General features: G+C 35.8%; 1 protein-coding gene across 2 annotated transcripts in view; it reads right to left on the bottom strand.

The window, feature by feature from the left end:
• Positions 1–20,002, bottom strand: part of PDS5A (PDS5 cohesin associated factor A) — a 136,228-nt gene that overhangs the window by 24,657 nt on the left and 91,569 nt on the right. For both annotated transcript variants that reach the window (XM_042936570.1, XM_042936571.1), the window contains exons 20-26: positions 17,881–18,004; positions 16,899–17,057; positions 14,180–14,248; positions 12,939–13,075; positions 9,719–9,842; positions 9,200–9,404; positions 8,629–8,743 (exon numbers count right to left, since the gene is read on the bottom strand). In XM_042936570.1, the coding sequence (XP_042792504.1) occupies positions 8,629–8,743; positions 9,200–9,404; positions 9,719–9,842; positions 12,939–13,075; positions 14,180–14,248; positions 16,899–17,057; positions 17,881–18,004 (933 nt within the window). The remainder of the gene's footprint in view (positions 1–8,628; positions 8,744–9,199; positions 9,405–9,718; positions 9,843–12,938; positions 13,076–14,179; positions 14,249–16,898; positions 17,058–17,880; positions 18,005–20,002) is intronic.

The raw sequence follows: 20,002 nt of genomic DNA, 5'->3' as shown, positions 1-20,002 counted from the left end.
TAAAAGCAGCTGCCTGAAGGTCTGGCTTCCAGTCAGTCTGAATCTAGGTACAGTGTCTCCATTATGGGACACTGACAGATCTTGGCACATCCTTAACTACTGGGAGCTATTAAAAATATAACAGGTTGCTTGGACAAGCACAAAGTTTTGAGAGATGATCAAGAAATGGGGTAGAGCTGAATGAAAAGGTTCAACTCCTCCATAAGGTCATTCCTTCAAAACTGGAAGAGATGTTGTTTCATATACTATACAGAAACCAATACAGAGGGTCAAGCAAAATGAAGAAATTCAGGAATATGTTCCAAATGAAAGAGTAAGATAAAACCTCATAAAAAAAGCCTTATCCAAAGGAAGAGAAGTAAACTGATGGAGTTCAAAGTAATGGTCATAAAATGCTCACCAAACTGGGGAGCAGCATGGATGAACAGTAAGAACTTTAACAGGGATGAAATTATAACAAAGTACTAAATAGAAATCAGAGCTGAAGAATACAATAAAGGAATTGAAAAATACAATACAGGGGTTCAACAGCGGACTAGATATGAAACAGAAAATATGGATCAATCTAAAGATAAGGAGGAGGAATGCACCCCATCAGAAGAGCAAAAAGAAAAATAAATGGAAAAAAAAAGTGAAAACAGCTTAAGGAAATTAAAGGATATCAAATGGACTAATATTTGCCTTGCAGACCTTCCAGAAGAAAAGGAAAGAAAGGCAGAAACCTTTTCTGAAGAAATATGACTGAAAACTTCCTGAATGTAGGGAAGGAAACAGACACCAGATCCAGGATGCCTAGAGTTCTAAAATATTTGAACCCAGAGGCCTACACCAAGACACATTACAATCAAAATGTCAAGGGGCGTCTGGGTGGCTCAGTTGAGTAAGCATCTGGCTCTTGATTTCGGCTCAGGTCATGATCCCCAGGTCATGGAATGGAGCTCCACACTAGGCTCTGCACTGAGTGTGGAGCCTGCTTAGGATATTCATATTCTCATATTCTCATATTCTCTCTCTCTCTCTCGCTCTGTCTCTCCTTCCTTCCTCCCTCCCTCCCTCCCTCCCCCCCTCGCCCCTTTCCTCTCCCTGGCTCACGTGTCTCTAAAAAAAATTTTTTTTTTAAATTAAAAAGTTTTGGGGCACCTGGGTGGCTTAATTGGTTAAATGTCTGACTCTTGATTTCGGCTCAGGTCATGATCTCATGGTCTTGAGATCAAGCCCTGCACTGGGTTCTGCACCAGGCGTGGAGCCTGAGATTCTCTCTCTCTCCCTCCTTCTTCTCCTCCCCCACTCACGTGCACTCATGCTTTCTTTCTCTTAAAAAACCAAAACAATAAAACAGAGTCTCCTGGGTGACTCAGTTGGTTCAGCATCTGACTCTTGGTTTAGGCTCAGGTTATGATCTCACGGTTTGTGAGTTGTAACACCACATTGGGCTGACAGTGCAGAGCCTATCTGACATTCTCTCTCTCTCTGCCTCTCCTGAGCATATGCACTCTCTCTCAAAATAAATAAACTTAAAAAAACAAAACAATAAAGTGTCAAAAGTTAAAGAAGAGAATATTATAAGCAACAAAAGAAAAAAAAAATGTTACATATAAGGGAACCCCCCTATAAGACTATCAACAAATTTTTCAACACAAACTTTCCAGGCAAGGAGAGAGTGGCGTGACATATTCAGAGAGCTGAAAGAAAACAACTTCCAACCAAGAATACTCTACCTGCCAAGATTATCTTTTGGAATGGAAGGAGAGAGAAACAGTTTTCCAGAAAAGTAAAAGCTAAAAGGAGTTCATCACCACTAAACCGGTAGTGAAAGAAATGTTAAAGGGATTTCCATAAGTAGAAAAGAACCCTAATTAGTAATAAGAACACATGTGAAATAATATCACTGGAAAGGTAAATAAATAATAGAGGTCAGGTAGTAGACTAATTACTTATAAAGCTAGTATGAAGGTTAAAAGATGAAAGTAGTAAAAATAAATGATTCAATAATTAGTTAAAAGATATATAAGATAAAAAGATGCAAAATGTGACATCAAAACATAAAATGTAAGGAGGAGTTAAAATGTTGAGATTTAGAATGGAATCAAGTAAGTTGTTATCAACTTAAAACAGACTGTTGTTAAGTTTTTATATGTAAGCATCATGGTAACTACAAAATAAAAACCTATAGTAAATACACAAAAGATAAAGGGGAAGGAATATAAGCATACCACTAAAGAAAGTCATCAAACCACAAAGAAAGTAAATGAAAGAAAGGAACAGAAAGAAACTACAAAAACAGTCATAAAACAGTTAACAAAATGGCAATAAGCATATACTTATCAATAATTACCTTGAATGTAAATGGATTAAATTCTCCAATCAAAAAACACAGAATGGCTGAACGGATAAAAAAACAAGACTCATCTATATGCTGCCTACAAGAAACACATCCAGTGAAAGTGAAGAGATGGAAAAAGATATTACATGTAAATAGAAACCAAAATAAAGCTTTAGTAGCTACAATTGTTATCAGACAAAATACACTTTATTTTTTTCAGTAGGCTTCACATCCAGCACGGAGCCTAACATGGGGCTTCAACTCATGACTCTGAGATCAAGACCTGAGCTGAGATCAAGAGTTCGACATTTAACCCAATGAGCCCCCCAGACAAAATACACTTTAAAACAAAGACTGTAATAAGACACAAAAAAGGGTGTTACATAATGAGAAAGGGGCCTTTGTAAATATTTATGTACCCAACACAGAAAGACCTAAATATATAAAGCAAATATTAGCAGACCTAAAAGAGAAACAGAAATACAATAGTATTTATATAATTATTACAATTCATAATATATAGGGACTCTAATACCCCAATTATATCAATGAATAGATCATCCAGGCAGAAAAACCAATAAGACGACATCAGTCTTAAATGACATGTTAGACCAGATGGTCTTAACAGATATATTTACAGAACATTCCATATAAAAGCAACAAATACACATTTTTCTTAAGTGCACATGGAACATTTTCCAAGTTAGATCATATGTTAGGCCACAAAGCAAGTCTTTTTTTTTTTTTTTTTTAAATGTTTATTTTTCAGAGAGAGGGAGAGAGAGTGTGAGTGGGGTGGAACGGAGAGACAGGGAGACAGAGGATCTGAATTGGGCTCTGTGCTGACAGCAGTGAGCTGTCTATGCACCCTGACACAAATAAGTCTTAATGCTATCTATGCACCCTGACACAAATAAGTCTTAATGAGTTTAAGACTGAAATGGTATCAAGCATCTTTTCTGATTACAATGATATGGAACCACAAAATTACACTAAGAAAACTGAAAAATTCACAAATATGTACAGATTCAACAACATGCTATTGAATAACCAATGAGTCAAAGAAGAAATCAAAAGAAAAATAAAAGATATACCTTGAGACCAACAAAATGGAAACATACCAAAATTTCTGGGATGCAGCAAAAGCAGTTCTAACAGGGAAGTTCATAGCACTAAACGCCTACCTCAAGAAACATAAAAGTCACAAACTAATTTTACACCTCAAAGAACCAGGGGAAAAAAGAACAAATGAAGCCCAAAGTTAGAAGTAAAGAAAATAACAAAAATTAGAGCAGAAATAAATGAAATAGAGAAAATGACAAGAAAAAAAAATGATGAGACTAGAGCTGGTTCTGTGAAAAGATAAACAAAATTAGGGCACCTGGGTGGCTCAGTCAACTGAGCATCTGACTTTGGTTCCGGTCATGATCTCACAGTTTGTGGGTTTGAGCTCTGCGTTGGGCTCTGTACTGATGACCGTTTGGAGCCTGGAGCCTGCTTCAGATTTTGTGTCTCCCTTTTTCTGCCCCTCCCACGCTCTCTCTCTCTCAAAAATAACTAAAACATTTAAAAAAAAAAAAAAAAGTAAACAAAATTGACAAACCTTTAGCTAGACCGACCAAGAAAAAAAAAGAGGACTCAGAAATGAAAGGAGATTTATGACTGATACTACAGTGATACAAAGGATCATAAGAGAATGCTATGAAAAATTATATGCTAACAAACTAGACAACCTAGAAGAAATGGATAAATTCTTAGCAATATACAACTTACCAAGACTAAATCATGAAGAAACAAAACGTGAAAGACCAATTACTAGAAAGGAAATTGAATTAGTAACTGAAAACCTTCCAACAAGCAAAAGTCTAAGACCACAGAGCTTCACTGGTGAATTGTACCACACATTCAAAGAAGAATTAATATCAATCCTTTTCAAATTTGTCCAAAAAAGAGGAGGAATCTCTTCCAAAATCAGTTTACAAGGCCAGCAATTATCCTGATACCAAAACCAGACAAGGATGCCACAAGAAAGGAAGCTACAGGCTAACATTCCTGATGAGCATAGATGCAAAAATCCTCAATAAAATATTAGCAAACTGAATTCAACAATACATTAAAAGGATCATACACCATGACTGAGTGGGATTTATTCCAGGGATGCAAGGATGGTTCAACATCCACAAGTGAATCAATGTGGTATATCACATTAACAAAATGAAGAATACAAATCATGATCATCTCTAATTGATGCAGAAAAAGTTCTTAACAAAATTCAACGTATATTTATGATAAAAACTCTCAACAAAGTGATTATAGAAGGAACATACTTCAACATAATAAAGACCACATATAACTTCATACTCAATGGTGAAAAGCTGAAAGCTTTTCTTCTAAGATCAGGAACAAGACAAAGATGTCTTTACCACTTTTATTTACAAAGTATTCGGAAGTCCTAGCCAGAACAACTAGGCAAGGAAAAGAAATAAAAGGCATCCAACTGGAAAAGAAGTAAAACTGTCATTAGCTGCAGATAAGATGATATTATACATAAAAAACCCTAAAGACTCCATCAAAAAACTGTTAGAACAAACTAAAGTTGCAGAATACAAAATCAATACACAAAAATCTGTTGCATTTTTTACACTAATAATTATTAGAAAGAGAAATTAAGAAAACATTCCCATTTATAATTGCATCAAAAAGAGTAACAACCAGGAGTATAGTTAGCCAATAAGGTGAAAGATTTTTTTTTTTAATATGCCAACCACTGTTTGATTATTTTACACATACTATCTCCTTCAATCAATCCTCACAACAACTTATTATAATTTTATAAATATGAACATTAAAGCATAGAGAAATTAAGTGACATGAAGTAAGTTCACACAACTGGTAAAATGGTAGAATTTGCGCACAAATCTATTTGGTGACACAATCCAAGCTCAAATCATTATGTAATACTGCATTTCTTAAATTTTTTTAATGTTTATTTATTTTTGATAGAGAGAGAGAGAGAGAGAGAGCGAGCGAGCATGAGCAGAGGAGGGGCAGAGAGAGAGGGAGACAGAGAATGTGAAGCAGGCTCCAGGCTCTGAGCTGTCAGCACAGAACCTGATGCGGGGCTCGAACTCACAGACTGCGAGATCATGACCTGAGCCGAAGTCGGATGCTTAACCGACTGAGCCACCCAGGCGCCCCTATAATACTGCATTTCTTTAATACAGCAACTGAAGAGTCTCAAAAATATAAGGATGAATTAACACAATTCCAGTTAGAATACATAAAATTCTCCCAACTAATCCCACACAATGTAAAACATCAGGACATTTTCTCATTCTTTTTCTTAGGGATAAGGAGGTGGTTAGGGATCATTTTCAAAGTAAAATAATAGTAATACCAGGTTGCCTAGGTGGCTTAGTCAGTTAAGGATCAGACTTCAGCTCAGGTCATGACTTTGTGGTTTGTGAGGTTCGAGCCCTGGGTCAGGCTCTGTGCTGACAACTCAGAGCCTGGAGCCTGCTTCGGATCCTGTGTCTCCCTTTCTATGCCACTCCCCCACTTGTGCTCTCTCTCAAAAATGAACAAACGTTAAAAAAAAAATAATAGTAATGCCAAGGAACTGAAACTTCTAATGTTAATGTTAAATATATTGTAACTAAAATATGGCAAATGAAAAACTTAAATTGTCTTTTGTAACTAAAATAAATCTTTCTGATTCAATTAATTCTTAAGAGTCCATAAAGAGATAAACACTCTTGTTACTCAAGACTGACTGATTCCCAAAACAGTATAATGGTTACTGATAGACTGAATTTAATCCTATGTATTTTAAAGTATGGCTATATATCATTTTGGTAAAGAAGAGAATAAAAAAGTATTATAAAGGGAATAAAAAAGTAATTTTGATAGATTATATGACCCCCCTCAATTTCTCATGTTATAAAGCTATCTTTTCTTTCTTTTAAAAAAATTTTTTTAAATGTTTTTATTTATTTTTGAAGGAGAGAGAGAGAGAGAGAGAGAGGGAGAGAGAGAGAGAGAGGAGAGAGAGAGAGAGAGAGAGAGAGAGAGAGACTGAACACGAGTGGGGGAGGGGCAGAGAGAGAGGAAGACACAGAATTTGAAGCAGGCTCCAGGCTCTAAGCTGTCAGCACAGAGCCCGATGCGGGGCTCAAACTCACGAACTGTGAGATCATGACCTGAGCCGCAGTTGGATGCTTAACTGAGCCATCCAGATGCCCCTACAGCTATCTTTTCTTGACCACAGTCATGCTTCTGACCCATACTGAAAACTAGAAGACATGAAAGATACTGAAAATGCACAAATAAATAGAAAGATATTTTGTGTTCATGGACTGTAAGAATATTGTTAAAATGTCCAAGCTATTCACAGCAACCTACAGATTCAATACAATCCTTATCAATATTCCAATGGCATTTTTCACAGAACTAGAAGAAATAATTCTAAAATTTTTATGAAACCATAAAAGATCCTGAACAGCCAAAGCAAATAGCGACACAACAAATTAATAATTTCCACAAAGTTAAATAACCAGTTTGAAAAACATATTATTTAACACTTCAATTTACATGGAAACTTAAAATAATTGCTTAACGATATTAAAAATGTTGCATACTAGACAGAACAACAAAAAGTGCCAGTGATTTCAATTCTAACTCCAATTACTTCTTGTACATCAGTACTCTCCTTCCCATATTATTATATATATATATATATATATATATATATATATATATATATATATATATATATATAAAATAGCTTCTTCTCTTAAGTCTAGTCCTTCTTTCACATGACTGCTTTGCAACTGAAATACAGCTAAAATGTTCTCTGACATAGACCTCACGTTCTAGGCAAACACATACATCAGGTTTTTATTTTATGGAAGTGCTTTCTGGGAAACCCCAAACTCAAAGTTTTTAAAGAAAAAAATTGTAAATACAAATGTAAACAATTAAAAAATAAGCAAAAATTAGAATTAGAAGACATTTTAGGAGTTAATCTATTTTATCTCCTTCATTTTATGAATAAGGTAATTGAAGGCCAGAGAAGTTTTTAGTTACAGAAAGACCGTATTACTGGAATAATGTGTTGGAAGCAACAATAATGAAATGACAAGGCTTCAAAATGTAAGGAGCTCATAGTCCAATGCTTAACAGTAATGTTGGACAAGATAACATCTCTTCCAGTTAAGATACTGACACAATTTCAGTGACAAAAGCTATAGGAGGCATAGATAAATGTTGATTACAACCTTAAATAAGATTAGGAATAAGGTTTAATGACATACATACAAAAATCATAATACTTTTATTATATTTTTTAATGTCATACATACAAAAATCGTAATACTTTTATTATTATATTTTTTAATGTTTATTTATTTTGAGAAAGAGAGAGACAGAGAGCAGGGGAGGGGCAGAGAGACAGGGAAACAGAGAATCCCAAGCAGGCTCCTCACTGTCAGCATGGAACCCAATGTGGGGCTTGACCTCACAACTGTGAGATCATAACCTACGCAAAAATCAAGAGTCAGATGCTCACCTGGCTGAGCCACCCAGGCGCCTCTCAAAAAAGCCACACTTTTATTTAAAAAAAAAAAAAAAAAAAAAAAAATTTTTTTAATGTTTATCTTTGAGAGAGAGAGACAGAGTGTGAGCGGGGGAGGAGCAGAGACAGAAGGAGACACAGAATCCGAAGCAGGCTCTAGGCTCCCAGCTGTCAGGACAGAGCCCAACATGGGGCTCAAACTCACAAACTGTGAGATCACGACCTGAGCTGAAGTCGGACGCTTAACTGACTGAGCCACCCAGGCACTCCAAAATCATAATACTTTTTATTTATTTTTTTGTCAATTTTTTAAATGTTTATTTATTTTTGAGAGAGAGCACGTCTGCAGGAGGGTGGGGCAGAGAGGGAGACACAGAATCCAAAGTAGGCTCCAGGCTTTGAGCTGTTAGCACAGAACCTGATGCAGGGCTCGAACTCACGAACTGTCAGATCATGACCTGAGCTGAAGTTGGGGACTTAGCTGACTGAGCCACCCAGGTGCCCCCAAACCAGCCTATTTTAAAGACACAGCTGACAGCAAATAGGAAACAATCAGAAGAACCAAAAAGAGCTTGTTAGATGGAAAATTTTTCTAAGATGAAACAATAATTTATAAGAAATAAAACCACAGAGAAGTTTTTATTCTAATGGGAACAGTAACAGGAAAAATATTCGGTATCTTATTAAAAAGTAAAAATAACTTCTAGAATTCTTGAAATTCTACATGACTTACTCTTTAATATCACGAAGCTGGTCAACATCTTGTGATCTTGTAAAATCTGGATCATGGGCTAGCAGGTGAATCATGTATGGAACTACATATTCAGGCAACAGTGATAATAATTTCTCTAAAGTGAAAACATTATTATCAACAACAGTAATAAGAGCTTTTATAAAATCCCTCTCTAGTTTGCTTTTTATCCACTTCAGTTTCCATCTTTTTCCTCATTTATTTTAAAATTAGAGGCAACATGGTATCTAGAGGATACTGAAACACTTTTATTTCAATGTGGAAAGCTATTAAAGCCAAAAGGATAATTTGAGATTATATACTGAGTCCTTGGTAAAGCTAGGAAAGTAATTCTTTACTCTCTGACATCTGAGCAATGTGTTTAAATCAAGCCACACTGCTGATCCCGTAAGAAAAATGTTAAGTACATCACAACTATAGTGACAGCATCCTTTAAAAATCCTAGTGTTATTATTAACTACAATAGAAATATGGGAAATAAACCCCCTGCACCCCCCAAATTGGTACATTGACAAGATATGTTTGCATACTGAGAGCTTTCAAAATTACTTACCAGTAGCCATGGGATTCTGTTTAATGTACTCCCTGCGTATACTGATATTTTTTAGTAAACACTGTCGTGCATGTGCTCTTCTCTCCTTCACAGGATCTTTGGCACACAAGGCAAAGATCGCCATGTACTCCAATGGGAGTAGTAACTTCACAAGTGCCTTATGCAACTTCTGAGCAAATATCTGCCTTACTTGGTAGCACTCATCCTACAGCAGCAGAAAACCAAAAATACTTAAATAAAAATACTAGTACCTTTAAAACTATGACAAAATAAACTCATTTCATTAAGAAAAAAAATTGGCAAACATTTACCAAACAGCAGTTTATTCTGAATGCCTTCATTAAAAAAAGATCATAGTTATACTGGGGGAAATAAATAACAATATGTATAAGATACTTAGTTAGAATAGTTGTAATACAAATTCTGTTTGTGCACACAGTAAATGGATCTGTATCCATAAAGGTAAATGTACTTAACTTTGAAGGGAAAGTAACTGACAAAAATAAGATGATTACTTACATTAATAACAAGTGCACAGAGCTGAAACTGTTCTGGGGTTATAATTTCATGGTAACAAGGTTCCTGAGCAAGCTTCATTATGGCACTACCAGCAGCTAATCGCAAGCGAGACATATCAGATTTACTATAAACAAACAAAAAAGAAATAAACATTTCCTATAACCATTATCATTCATAACAATGCTTTGGTCCCTTTTTGAGTGTTATGATCTTTAGCATAACTTATGCTTAAAATGACATAATATATAAATATGGGAAAGCTACTTTTAGTTCTTGAACTCAACACAGGGAAAAAGGCTCAAATCATTGTGACTAATAAATTTATCTGCCTTCATTTTTAGTTATGTTCTAGCCTAGATCCTCTACCATACATAGACAAACAACCCTGCTTATGATTCACAACTACACTAAGTGTAATGCTGGGAAGAACCATTTACATCAGGAACAGTATTCCTCATTTTAAGAGGAATACACATTCATTGTAGACAACTGATTAAACCACCTATCATATCAAATCTATTTCCCACAGTTTTTAAATGCATATGTAGCCATTAGGAGGTGATTTATACCACGGAAAAGGAGGTAGCAGACAAGGGAAAGGATATGAGCTGAGAGCCAGTGTCTATTTGGGGTACTAGTCTCCGGGGCAGACTTCGTTTTGTAGCAAAAAAACCCCAGGAGGTTGAGCACTACCATCCCGCCCAGTAGTTTTTTATTTCCTAAATGGTAAAATGTGACAATGGATGAGATGAAAGGACAGTCTTCTTTCAACTTCTATGTGAAACATAGCATGGTTATGATATTTAAAGACTTTAGGAAATGAGGAAAGCTGGCTGAGTCCATTATTATCGTACAAGAAAACGTCGCACTCTTGGACAGGAGGATTGTCAAAGTGAACACTGGTATTATTATTATTATTATTCTATTTATTTTTTTTAAGAGAGAGAACATGAGCTGGGGAGAGGGGCAGAGGAAGGGAGAGCAAGAATCTTAAGCAGGATCCACACTCAGCACAGACTGACGTGGGGCTCGATTCCATGACCCTGGGATCATGACCTGAGCCAAAGCCAAGAGTTGGACACTCAACCGACTGGGCCACCCAGGTGTCCTGAACATTGGTATTTTTGAGAGAACTTCAAATGGCTTCTGACTCAAATGATTCAGGGATTAAAAAATAAACAAACAACTACCATCTGGGTACTTAACTCTGTTAGGCAGTGAGTGAACACTTCACAGGCTTTATTTAATTTTCACTCTATGAGGAAAGTGAGGTTTAGAAAAGTGATTTATACAAGTTCACACAGCTAGTAAATGGAGTATAGAGTTGTATAAGTTTCTGATTCTAGAGCCCAAGCTAAATTTACATAGCATGGTTACATTAGTGTATAATTAGCATAGGATATGTAACACCTAATTTAGATCTGCCTAATATTTCATGACATGTGTTCCGTAGTTTACCATTCCCCTATTTTCTGTGATGATAAAAAAAATGCTGAAAATATGTTCATATACACATTTTTGTATGATTCTCTTATATTTCATGAGTATAAAAATAGTCAAAGGGTAACATTTATAGGGAACTATACCCAATGTGCCAAACTGTCCTGCCAAGACTGTGCTAATTTATATTCACAGGAGTAAGGAGGGAAGCCATTTCCCTGATCCTGTGAAGCAGTGATGACTTTAAAAATTTTTTTGTTGATTTGACAGGCAAGAGGTATCACCATGTTTAAACTGCATTTATTATATTTAGTGATGTTAAACATTTATTTTTATTTTTTAGAAAAGTTTTGCTCATGTTATTTGAATGTGGGTAAAAGGAAAGAGTGGGGAAATAGAAGAGAGAAGTGTCCTTTTCCTAGTGAATATAAATGATTAAAAAAAAAAAGTTTTATTTATTTTTGAGGTAGGGGGAAGGGAGGGACCAGAATCCCAAGCAGGCTCCATACAATGTTAAACATTTTTAAAAAGGTAAACTGATAATTTGTAGTCTTCATCTCTAGTGGGTATCCTATTTATAACTAATTTATAAAGAGCTCATTATTAAGCCTTTGCCATACACTGTACATAGTTTCCCCCAATTTAAAAGTTCTCATCATTGCTAACTTAGCTCTAATCTTCTAATCTGTTCCTACAAAGCTACCCTTGGCTTATTCTATGAGAAAGATAATTTCTCATGGTTTTCTTCAGTTTATCAAACCATTCAGCATCTCTACTGAAATTGCTCATTTCCTATCTCCTCCACTAGAATGCATATTCCTTAGAAGGAGAGATTTTATACCTTTAAAACAAGCATAGCAGTACCTAGGATGACAGTGCTCAATACTCAATGCATACATGAATACTTAAATCTGTCTTGTAATAAAACATTTTAAAGTAGGAAAACATCACAAGTAGAACTCTGTAGTTTTATCTGCTGGTACTCCTGGACTGTAGTAAATCAAGAATTGAAACAAACACGGATCATGAAAAATCTGGCTTTTATTTTCATCTTAAAAGGAATATGGGGCACACGAGTGGCTCAGGAGGCTCAGGTCATGATCTCACGATTGTGAGATGGAGCATTGCAGCCGGCTCTGTGCTGGGCATGGAGCCTGCATGAGGTTCTCTCTCTTTCCTTCAGCCCCTCTTCCCCTCTGGTGCTTTCCCAAAACAAAACAAAACAAAACAACAAATAGAAAGAAGCAATAGTGATTTCACAAAGTGAAAATGTGTAGAAATGGAAACAATGTGTATGTGGCTTTTGCTTTTTTTTTTTTTTTTTTTTTGCATTTGCAGAACCTTGTATAATCTTCTGCAAACCACCAGGAGGGCTGTGACTTTTCCTCCTTTGAACCTCCACTGAAACTTGCATTCATTTCACAGTACTGTCACTCCACTTGTTCCATCACTATAATATAGGGTGAAAGGTAGAAACTGAATCTTATGTTTTCTCTGCAATGCTTTTCATGTGTTTTGCAAAGCGCAGTATTTCAACAGGTATTTGCTTAAGTGAACCAAATGTTGAAGGCAACTGTAATACATAGTGATTATGACTAAAAGTTTCCTGGAAAAAGTCTGGTCTTTAAAAGTGAAAAGAAACATTCCATTATGCTTGAGATGCAAACCTGGAGTACATCAGCTCTGATCCCAAAGCATATGGTACAATTACAACATTCAATATTAATTAGGCAAATAATTCCTATGTAAGGTAAAAATTGGAAAGGAAGAAAAATCTCACCTGATTCTCTTTTGCTCTGTCAGGTCACCCTCACTAACCAACATCGCTGATAATAATCGAAGAGTTGAATTGGCAGATTTAGACTGGTTGTTTTTCATACCCAACAGCCACCTTACCAGAAGTTTAATTGCCTGTACCTATAAAATATTAACATGCTAAAAAAAGAATGGAACTTAAAATTTCAATTAAAGGGAAGATTAATTTATGTTAATTAGATTAATGAGGTTGCTTAATTGCTGGTAAATATGTTTTATGAAACAAGTCTGTAGGATAATAACCATAGCAATAAGAATATTTATCTTGTTGAATCTGTAATAGGCACTTTTCCCAGAGCTGTAAATGTTTTAACCTATTTGATGTCCCAAACAATTCTACAAGGGAGGTATTTTCATTTCCAACAAATAAGGCAACTAGGACACATTACTATAATAGATAACTTGCCCAAAGTCTGGCTCGATCTCAGGCTTTTCACATTGCCCCAAAACTTCAAATTATTTGAAAATACATTTTTTAAAAATAACTATTTAAACTATACCTGTTACAGTGATTAAAATGTGCCATTTAGATAGACTTTAATATTTTTTGTGGTACTGAAAAAACTATTTTGAAGAAATTATGAAGTGTGATGCTGTGTGACTATCCTGAAATATAAAATTAGGAGATTTCCCTAATTATTTGTGGTCATAATTACTTGGAGGTTTACACTCAAAAGACTGCTACCAATACACATGGAAAAATTAGCTAAAGCATCTAGGTGTTATTTACAGTATTTATTGACAACCTGGAAAAAGGAATTGATGGAACATGACTATGAAGCCACAAAAGGTGAAACAGATTTTAAGATAATGAAGACTTGTTGTCAACCCAATACTACCACTTTAAAAGTTAGCTTTATTGAGGTACATTTTGCAACTATCAAAAGTTACCAATTTGATGACAGCTATCCACTTTTGCCAAGTTAATATTCATATTTTTGTAGAGAGTGGTAGTAAGGCTAGACCTGAGATGCTTCTGAGCATCAATACCCTACAAACAATTTCTGTGTAAAACAGCCTCATTGAAATTATTTCACCAGGCAGGAAGTTCAATGGAAAATGCTGACATATATGTAAATAACTCCATGAGGACTACAATTTCTTTGAGAAACACAACTTTTGATACTCATTTAAAGTCAAGTTAAAGGGTATCTATGAATGTTCATTATTTCAACATAAAAGTTATCAAGGCCTACACAAATTTACCTTTGCTAGTACTTCAGGGGAAACCTCTTCATCTGGAGACCATAATTTTCCATTCTTCTCACCTGTTGACTATAGACAATTAAATATATTTAATTCTTAGAAAGAATTTTGAAGTTTCCTTCATTAAGTTTTTCATGCTGAATAATGCAGTGCTCTAGGAATCCTACAGGAAAGTCACCAGGGCTTGAAAAAGAACAAAGTTGGAGGACTTGAGCTTCCTGATTTCAAAACTTACTACAAATCATACACCAGTGGAATGAAACAAAGAATGCAGAAAATCCTCAACTATATGGTTAACTGATTTTTAACAAGGGTGCTGAGACCAATTACTTCAACAAATGGTGCTAGAAAAACTAGACGTCCAAGAGCAAAAAATAAAGATGCATTGTTACCTTATATTCAAAATTAATTCAAAATAGATCAAAGATCTTAATTTAAGAGCTAAAACTATAAAACTCTTAGAAGATATAGGAGAAAATCTTCATGTTGTTTGATTTGGCAAATATCTGACAAGGGTTTAATAGGATATATAAAGAATTCTGAGAACTCAGAAACGATAAACAACCCAATTAAAAGTGTGCAAATGACTTTAAATATCCAAAGATACATAAATGGCCAAAAGCACATGAAAAGAAAAAAAAAACCCTCTACATTGTTAGAAGGTCTTCACATTGGTTGCCAGCCATGTCTATCAAATCATTAGTGAAACACAAAACAAAACGATGAGATACTACTTTATACCCACTAGAATGGCCATTATCAAAAACACAGAAAAGAGTAAGCATTGGCAAAGCTGTGAAGAAACAACACAAAATGGTATAGACACTATGGAAAACAGTTTGGCAGTCCCTCAAAAAGTACAACATAGAATGACCTTGGGAGCCAGCAATACCATTCCTAGGCATATATCCAAAAAGATTTGAAAACAGGGATGCAAATGTTCATTTCATCATTATTCACCAAAGTCAAAAGGTGGGAAAAAATCCAACTGTCCATCAACAAATGAATAAACAAAATGTAGGCTACACATACAATATTATTCTGGCATAAAATGAATGAACTTCTGATACATAACACAAATGAACCTTGAAATGATTATGCTAGTGAAATACACCAGGCACAAAAGGACAAATATTGTATGATGAGAGGTATCTAGAACAGGCAAATTCAGAGTCAGAAGAAAGTACAACAGAGTTTACCAGAGGCTGTGGGGATTACTGGTTAATGAATGCAGAGTTTTCGTCTGAGATTAAAAAGTTCTGGAAATAGTGATGACAGTTACACAACAATGTGGGTACATATTTTAGGTGGTGGCTTGGGTCATTTTGGAGAGTTATTTGGCTTTCCTGGGTATTTCCCATGTATACAGGAGGCATACATGGTATTAAACTTTTTTTTTTTTTTTTTTTTTTTAGTGTTTATTTATTTTGCGAGAGAGAGCACAAACGAGCAAGGGAGGGGCAGCGAGAGAGGAAGAGAAAGACAGAATCCCAGGTAGGTTCTGTATTATCAGCGTGGAGCCTGACGTGGGGCTTTAACTCATAAACCCCGAGGTTATAACCTGAGCTGAAAGCAAGAGTTGGACGCTTAACCAACTGAGCTACCCAGGTGCCCCTCAACTTGTTTGTTTCTTAAAAAACAAAACAAAACAAAACAAAAATACCCACCCAACAACAAAAACAAGAATGCTGGTGTGTATGACGTAAGTGAATTGTACACTTAAAAATAGCAAAATTGCCAAAGTTTAAATCATGCATATTTTACCACATAAACAACAAAAAAGAACCACCTTAAACTACAATCTATCAACAATCAAGTCATTTAAGAGGGGTCTTAAATTTCACACTGGTTACCAGCCACATCTATCAACAGTGCAAAACACAGCCTGAATGTGTTAAGTGGGAAATGACACTTTGGCTATGTTCTTCTATCCTTGTCTATTACATCTAAATGGGGGAAGGGAGAGGAAGGAATGCACTAAAATGTCTTTCTTTTTAAGTTTGGATATCGAAGGCTCCAAGACTACTGGATCATGTGGAAGGAATAGGTAAGCTGGATAAAATAGCACTCCCTTGAAAGTCATCAACAATGATCCAGCAGGTAAAACAGACTTGTCTTCATTCAACATTCATTTTTAATTTAGATATACTTGGTAAAGTGAATTCTTAATCAGGTATGTGTTTCAGGAATCTCTTGGGGAGCCTTTTCAAGCTATACATTCCTGGGTTCCAGCCCGGAGCTAATAAATTAGCATGTGCACACACACACACTGTGAGCACCTACCCACCCACACACTTCAGCAACTAGAACAGAGTATGAGTCTAGTGCCAAAACTGCAATGTAATTATATTCCGAAATGCTTAATACAATTCAAAATGTTAAATACAATTCTACTTATATTTTTAACAACATTTGGTAAAATTCTAGCACTCCAGTAAATTGTCCTTCAAATGTTAGGATAACAGCATTTGATTTATATTTTTTACTTAATGATTCATTCATCTCATGTTCTCATTTTTTCTTTCTTAAATGTTAAGTTCTGGTAATAGCTATACTGAAGTCAGGATGTCATTTGGAAATTTAAGTAAATAAATGAGGGAAAACACGCAATAATTTAAAAGAAAAAGAAAATTAAATAGAGAGGCAGAAATGTTTCTGTGATGAAGATATAAATAGTTTTAGTCTCATTATTCTAAATTTAATTAAATTAGAAACTTACCCTGTCATTCATTAGCAGATCTTTCACAATAAAATTTGCTACTACAGATTTCATTGGGGAAGCAAATTGATCTGGTGCTAACATAGAAATGTGGCCCAATGAAACTAATGGAGTTATAAGTTGTTCTGGTACATCAGCATTCAGACTCCTACTGAGTGGCTATAAAAATAAAACAGTCAAAATTACCAATTTTGTTTTATAAATATCTACATTCTATGGAAACAGTAAATGCTCCTGACCCTTCTGAATTTATTGTGCCCAAACAAATCTGTTCTAATGATATGATCAAAAGTAACTTCAGCCATATCAGACACTTGATTCTTATTGTACTTACTGAAATTTAATATGATGAAAGAATGCAGAAAAAAGAAAAAGAAAACAAAAGCCCACGTAAAAGGCAGAAGTAAAAACAAGAACATTTCTGCATCATCAAATCAGCATTATTTTCAAGCCATTTACAACAATAGGCTTGTTATGTTGGTGGATTTCTTATCCTGTGGGGACATTTTAAATGCCCATGGACCATAAAAAATAAGGGTTCAAATGGTTTTGTTGATACTATATCCAATTTACAGAAACAAGAGTACTTTTCCAGTAGTGGGATCAGGCCAAGGATCATACATAAGAAAAGGCAAACAGGATTAATTTTCAGGTAGGGTTGATAGGTACTTTAAACTGGGTGGTTCAAAGTTATCTACTAATACTTTCTGAGGATAAGTGGACCACCGAGCCAATAAAGTGAAAATTAAAATGTTCTAACACAAACACACAAAATATTCTTCTAAATGTAGTATTTGAACATATAATCTGATGTAAAGTTTGTGAATACAGTGCTGGAAAAAGAGTGTCCCTGCTCCCATGGAATATATATACTAGGGTGAAACTAAATAGCCAAAAAAAAATTTACCTTCCATCTTCAACAAACCACACAGCATAAGAATAAAAATCAACATAAACACATCCTATATATATATATATATACCTCAAAAATCTGTGCAAGCTGGACTTCTTTATTGGTGAATATGGCATGTATACAATGAACAGCCTGTTTTGCTTGGTGTGGAGTACCTCTCTTTGCTTTCTGATGTAAAATGGGAATTAAGGTCCTGCAAAAAAATAATACCATAATTAAAAAAAAGCCCATATACTACAAGTAGTTCTCCTGGTTGTCTCCTGCTTCCTCTCCCTTAACTGCTTGGATTTTTGCTGGTAGAGAAGCCTCTCTTAATTTTTAAGCTGTACGTATGTATGTATGTGCGTGTGTGTTATATATACGTGTGTGTATATATATATATATATATACACACGTATATATGTATGTATATACACACGTATATATACGTGTGTATATATATACACACACACACATATGTGTATACACATATATGTATACACACACACGTATATAATCTCTACACCCAATGTGGGGCTCGAACTCACGACCTGAGATCAAGAATCCACCAACTGAGCCAGCCAGAAACCCTGATAAGACTCTGTTAAAAATTACCTCATCTGCAGAAAGGTTTAAAGCTCCTTCTCTATCCCCAACTATAATACAAGAAACGTCTCAAGAAAAAGGCTACTGCAGGAGATAATTTTTATTTTAAAGCTACCTCATGAATATGGAGAAATAAACAAACCACCCTTAATTTATAATCTAAAACTTGCCCCATGTTATATTTTTATATTTACCTTCCAAGTACATATTCCTAATTTCCCACTTCCCTTTCACAATCCCTTCAGTTATTAAAAATAATTTTTTTCATGTTTATTCATTTTTTGAGAGAGAGAGACAGACAGAGGACGAAGTGGGGGCAGAGAGAGAGGGAGACATAGAATCCGAAGCAGGCTCCAGGCTCTGAGCTGTCAGCACAGAGCCCGACACAGCGTGAGAGATCATGACCTGAGCTGAAGTCGGATGCTTAACTAACTGAGCCACCCGGGCGCCCTTCCCCTTCAGTTACTTTATTTTTTTATTTTTATTTTTTTTACATTTTATTTATTTTTGAGAAACAGAGTGAGACAAAGCGTGAGCGGGGAGGGGCAGAGAGAGAAGGAGACAGAATCTGAAGCAGGCTCCAGGCTCTGAGCAAGCAGTCAGCACAGAGCCCGATGCGGGGCTCGAACCCACAAACCGTGAGATCATGACCTGAGCCGAAGTCGGACGCTCAACCGACTGAGCCACCCAGGCGCCCCCCCCCGCCCCCCTTCAGTTACTTTAAAGCAGCCATGGAAGGGCACATGGGTGGCTCAGTCAGTTAAATGTCTGACTCTTGATTTTGGCTCAGGTCATGGGTTCACGGTTGTGAGATCAATCCCTCTGTCGGTTGTGAGATCAATCCCTCTGTCGGGCTCAGTGCAGAGCACGGAGCCTGCTTGGGATTCTCTCACTCCCTCTCTCTCTGCCCCTCCCCTGCTCAGGCTCTTTTCCTCTATCTCTCAAAATAAATAAATAAACTTTAAAGTAGCCATAGACAAAAAGTAGCAAAAGGTCAAGTTTTACTAAAAGGCTGAAATGAAAGCAGTTAAACAAAGTATGCAAGGATAACGACACATATATATTGGTAGAAGAGTAATAAAAACATCTAACGATTATTGAGTACTTGTACCAAGCACCATTCTAAGTGTTTTTATGTGGATTAATTCAATTAATCCTCATAGTCACCCAAATAGGACTATTACATTTATTAAACAGATGAGGAAACTAAAGCACAAAAATATTATTTTATTTAAGCTTCTTTTTTTTTTTTTTAACGTTTATTTATTTTTGAGACAGAGAGAGACAGAGTGCGAATAGGGGAGGGGCAGAGAGAGAGGGAGACACAGAATCCGAAACAGACTCCAGGCTCTGAGCTGTCAGCACAGAGCCCGACGTGGGGCTCGAACTCACGGACTGTGAGATCATGACCTGAGCCGAAGTCGGACGCTTAACCAACTGAGCCACCCAGGTGCCCCTATTTAAGCTTCTTAAGGTGATGGAGCTAGGAAATGGTGGAGTTGGGACGTGAAAATGTGTACTTCTTTTCCAAAATCCATGCACTTAACCTCCATACTGACATTGAAGGTCAAAGTAAAATAATAGGACAATATGGAAATAACACATT

Source organism: Panthera leo, chromosome B1, assembly GCF_018350215.1.
Source record: "Panthera leo isolate Ple1 chromosome B1, P.leo_Ple1_pat1.1, whole genome shotgun sequence".
NCBI classification, from domain to species: domain Eukaryota; kingdom Metazoa; phylum Chordata; class Mammalia; order Carnivora; family Felidae; genus Panthera; species Panthera leo.
The sequence above is the reverse complement of the archived record's forward strand: the minus strand, read 5'-3'. Positions and strand labels throughout refer to the sequence as shown.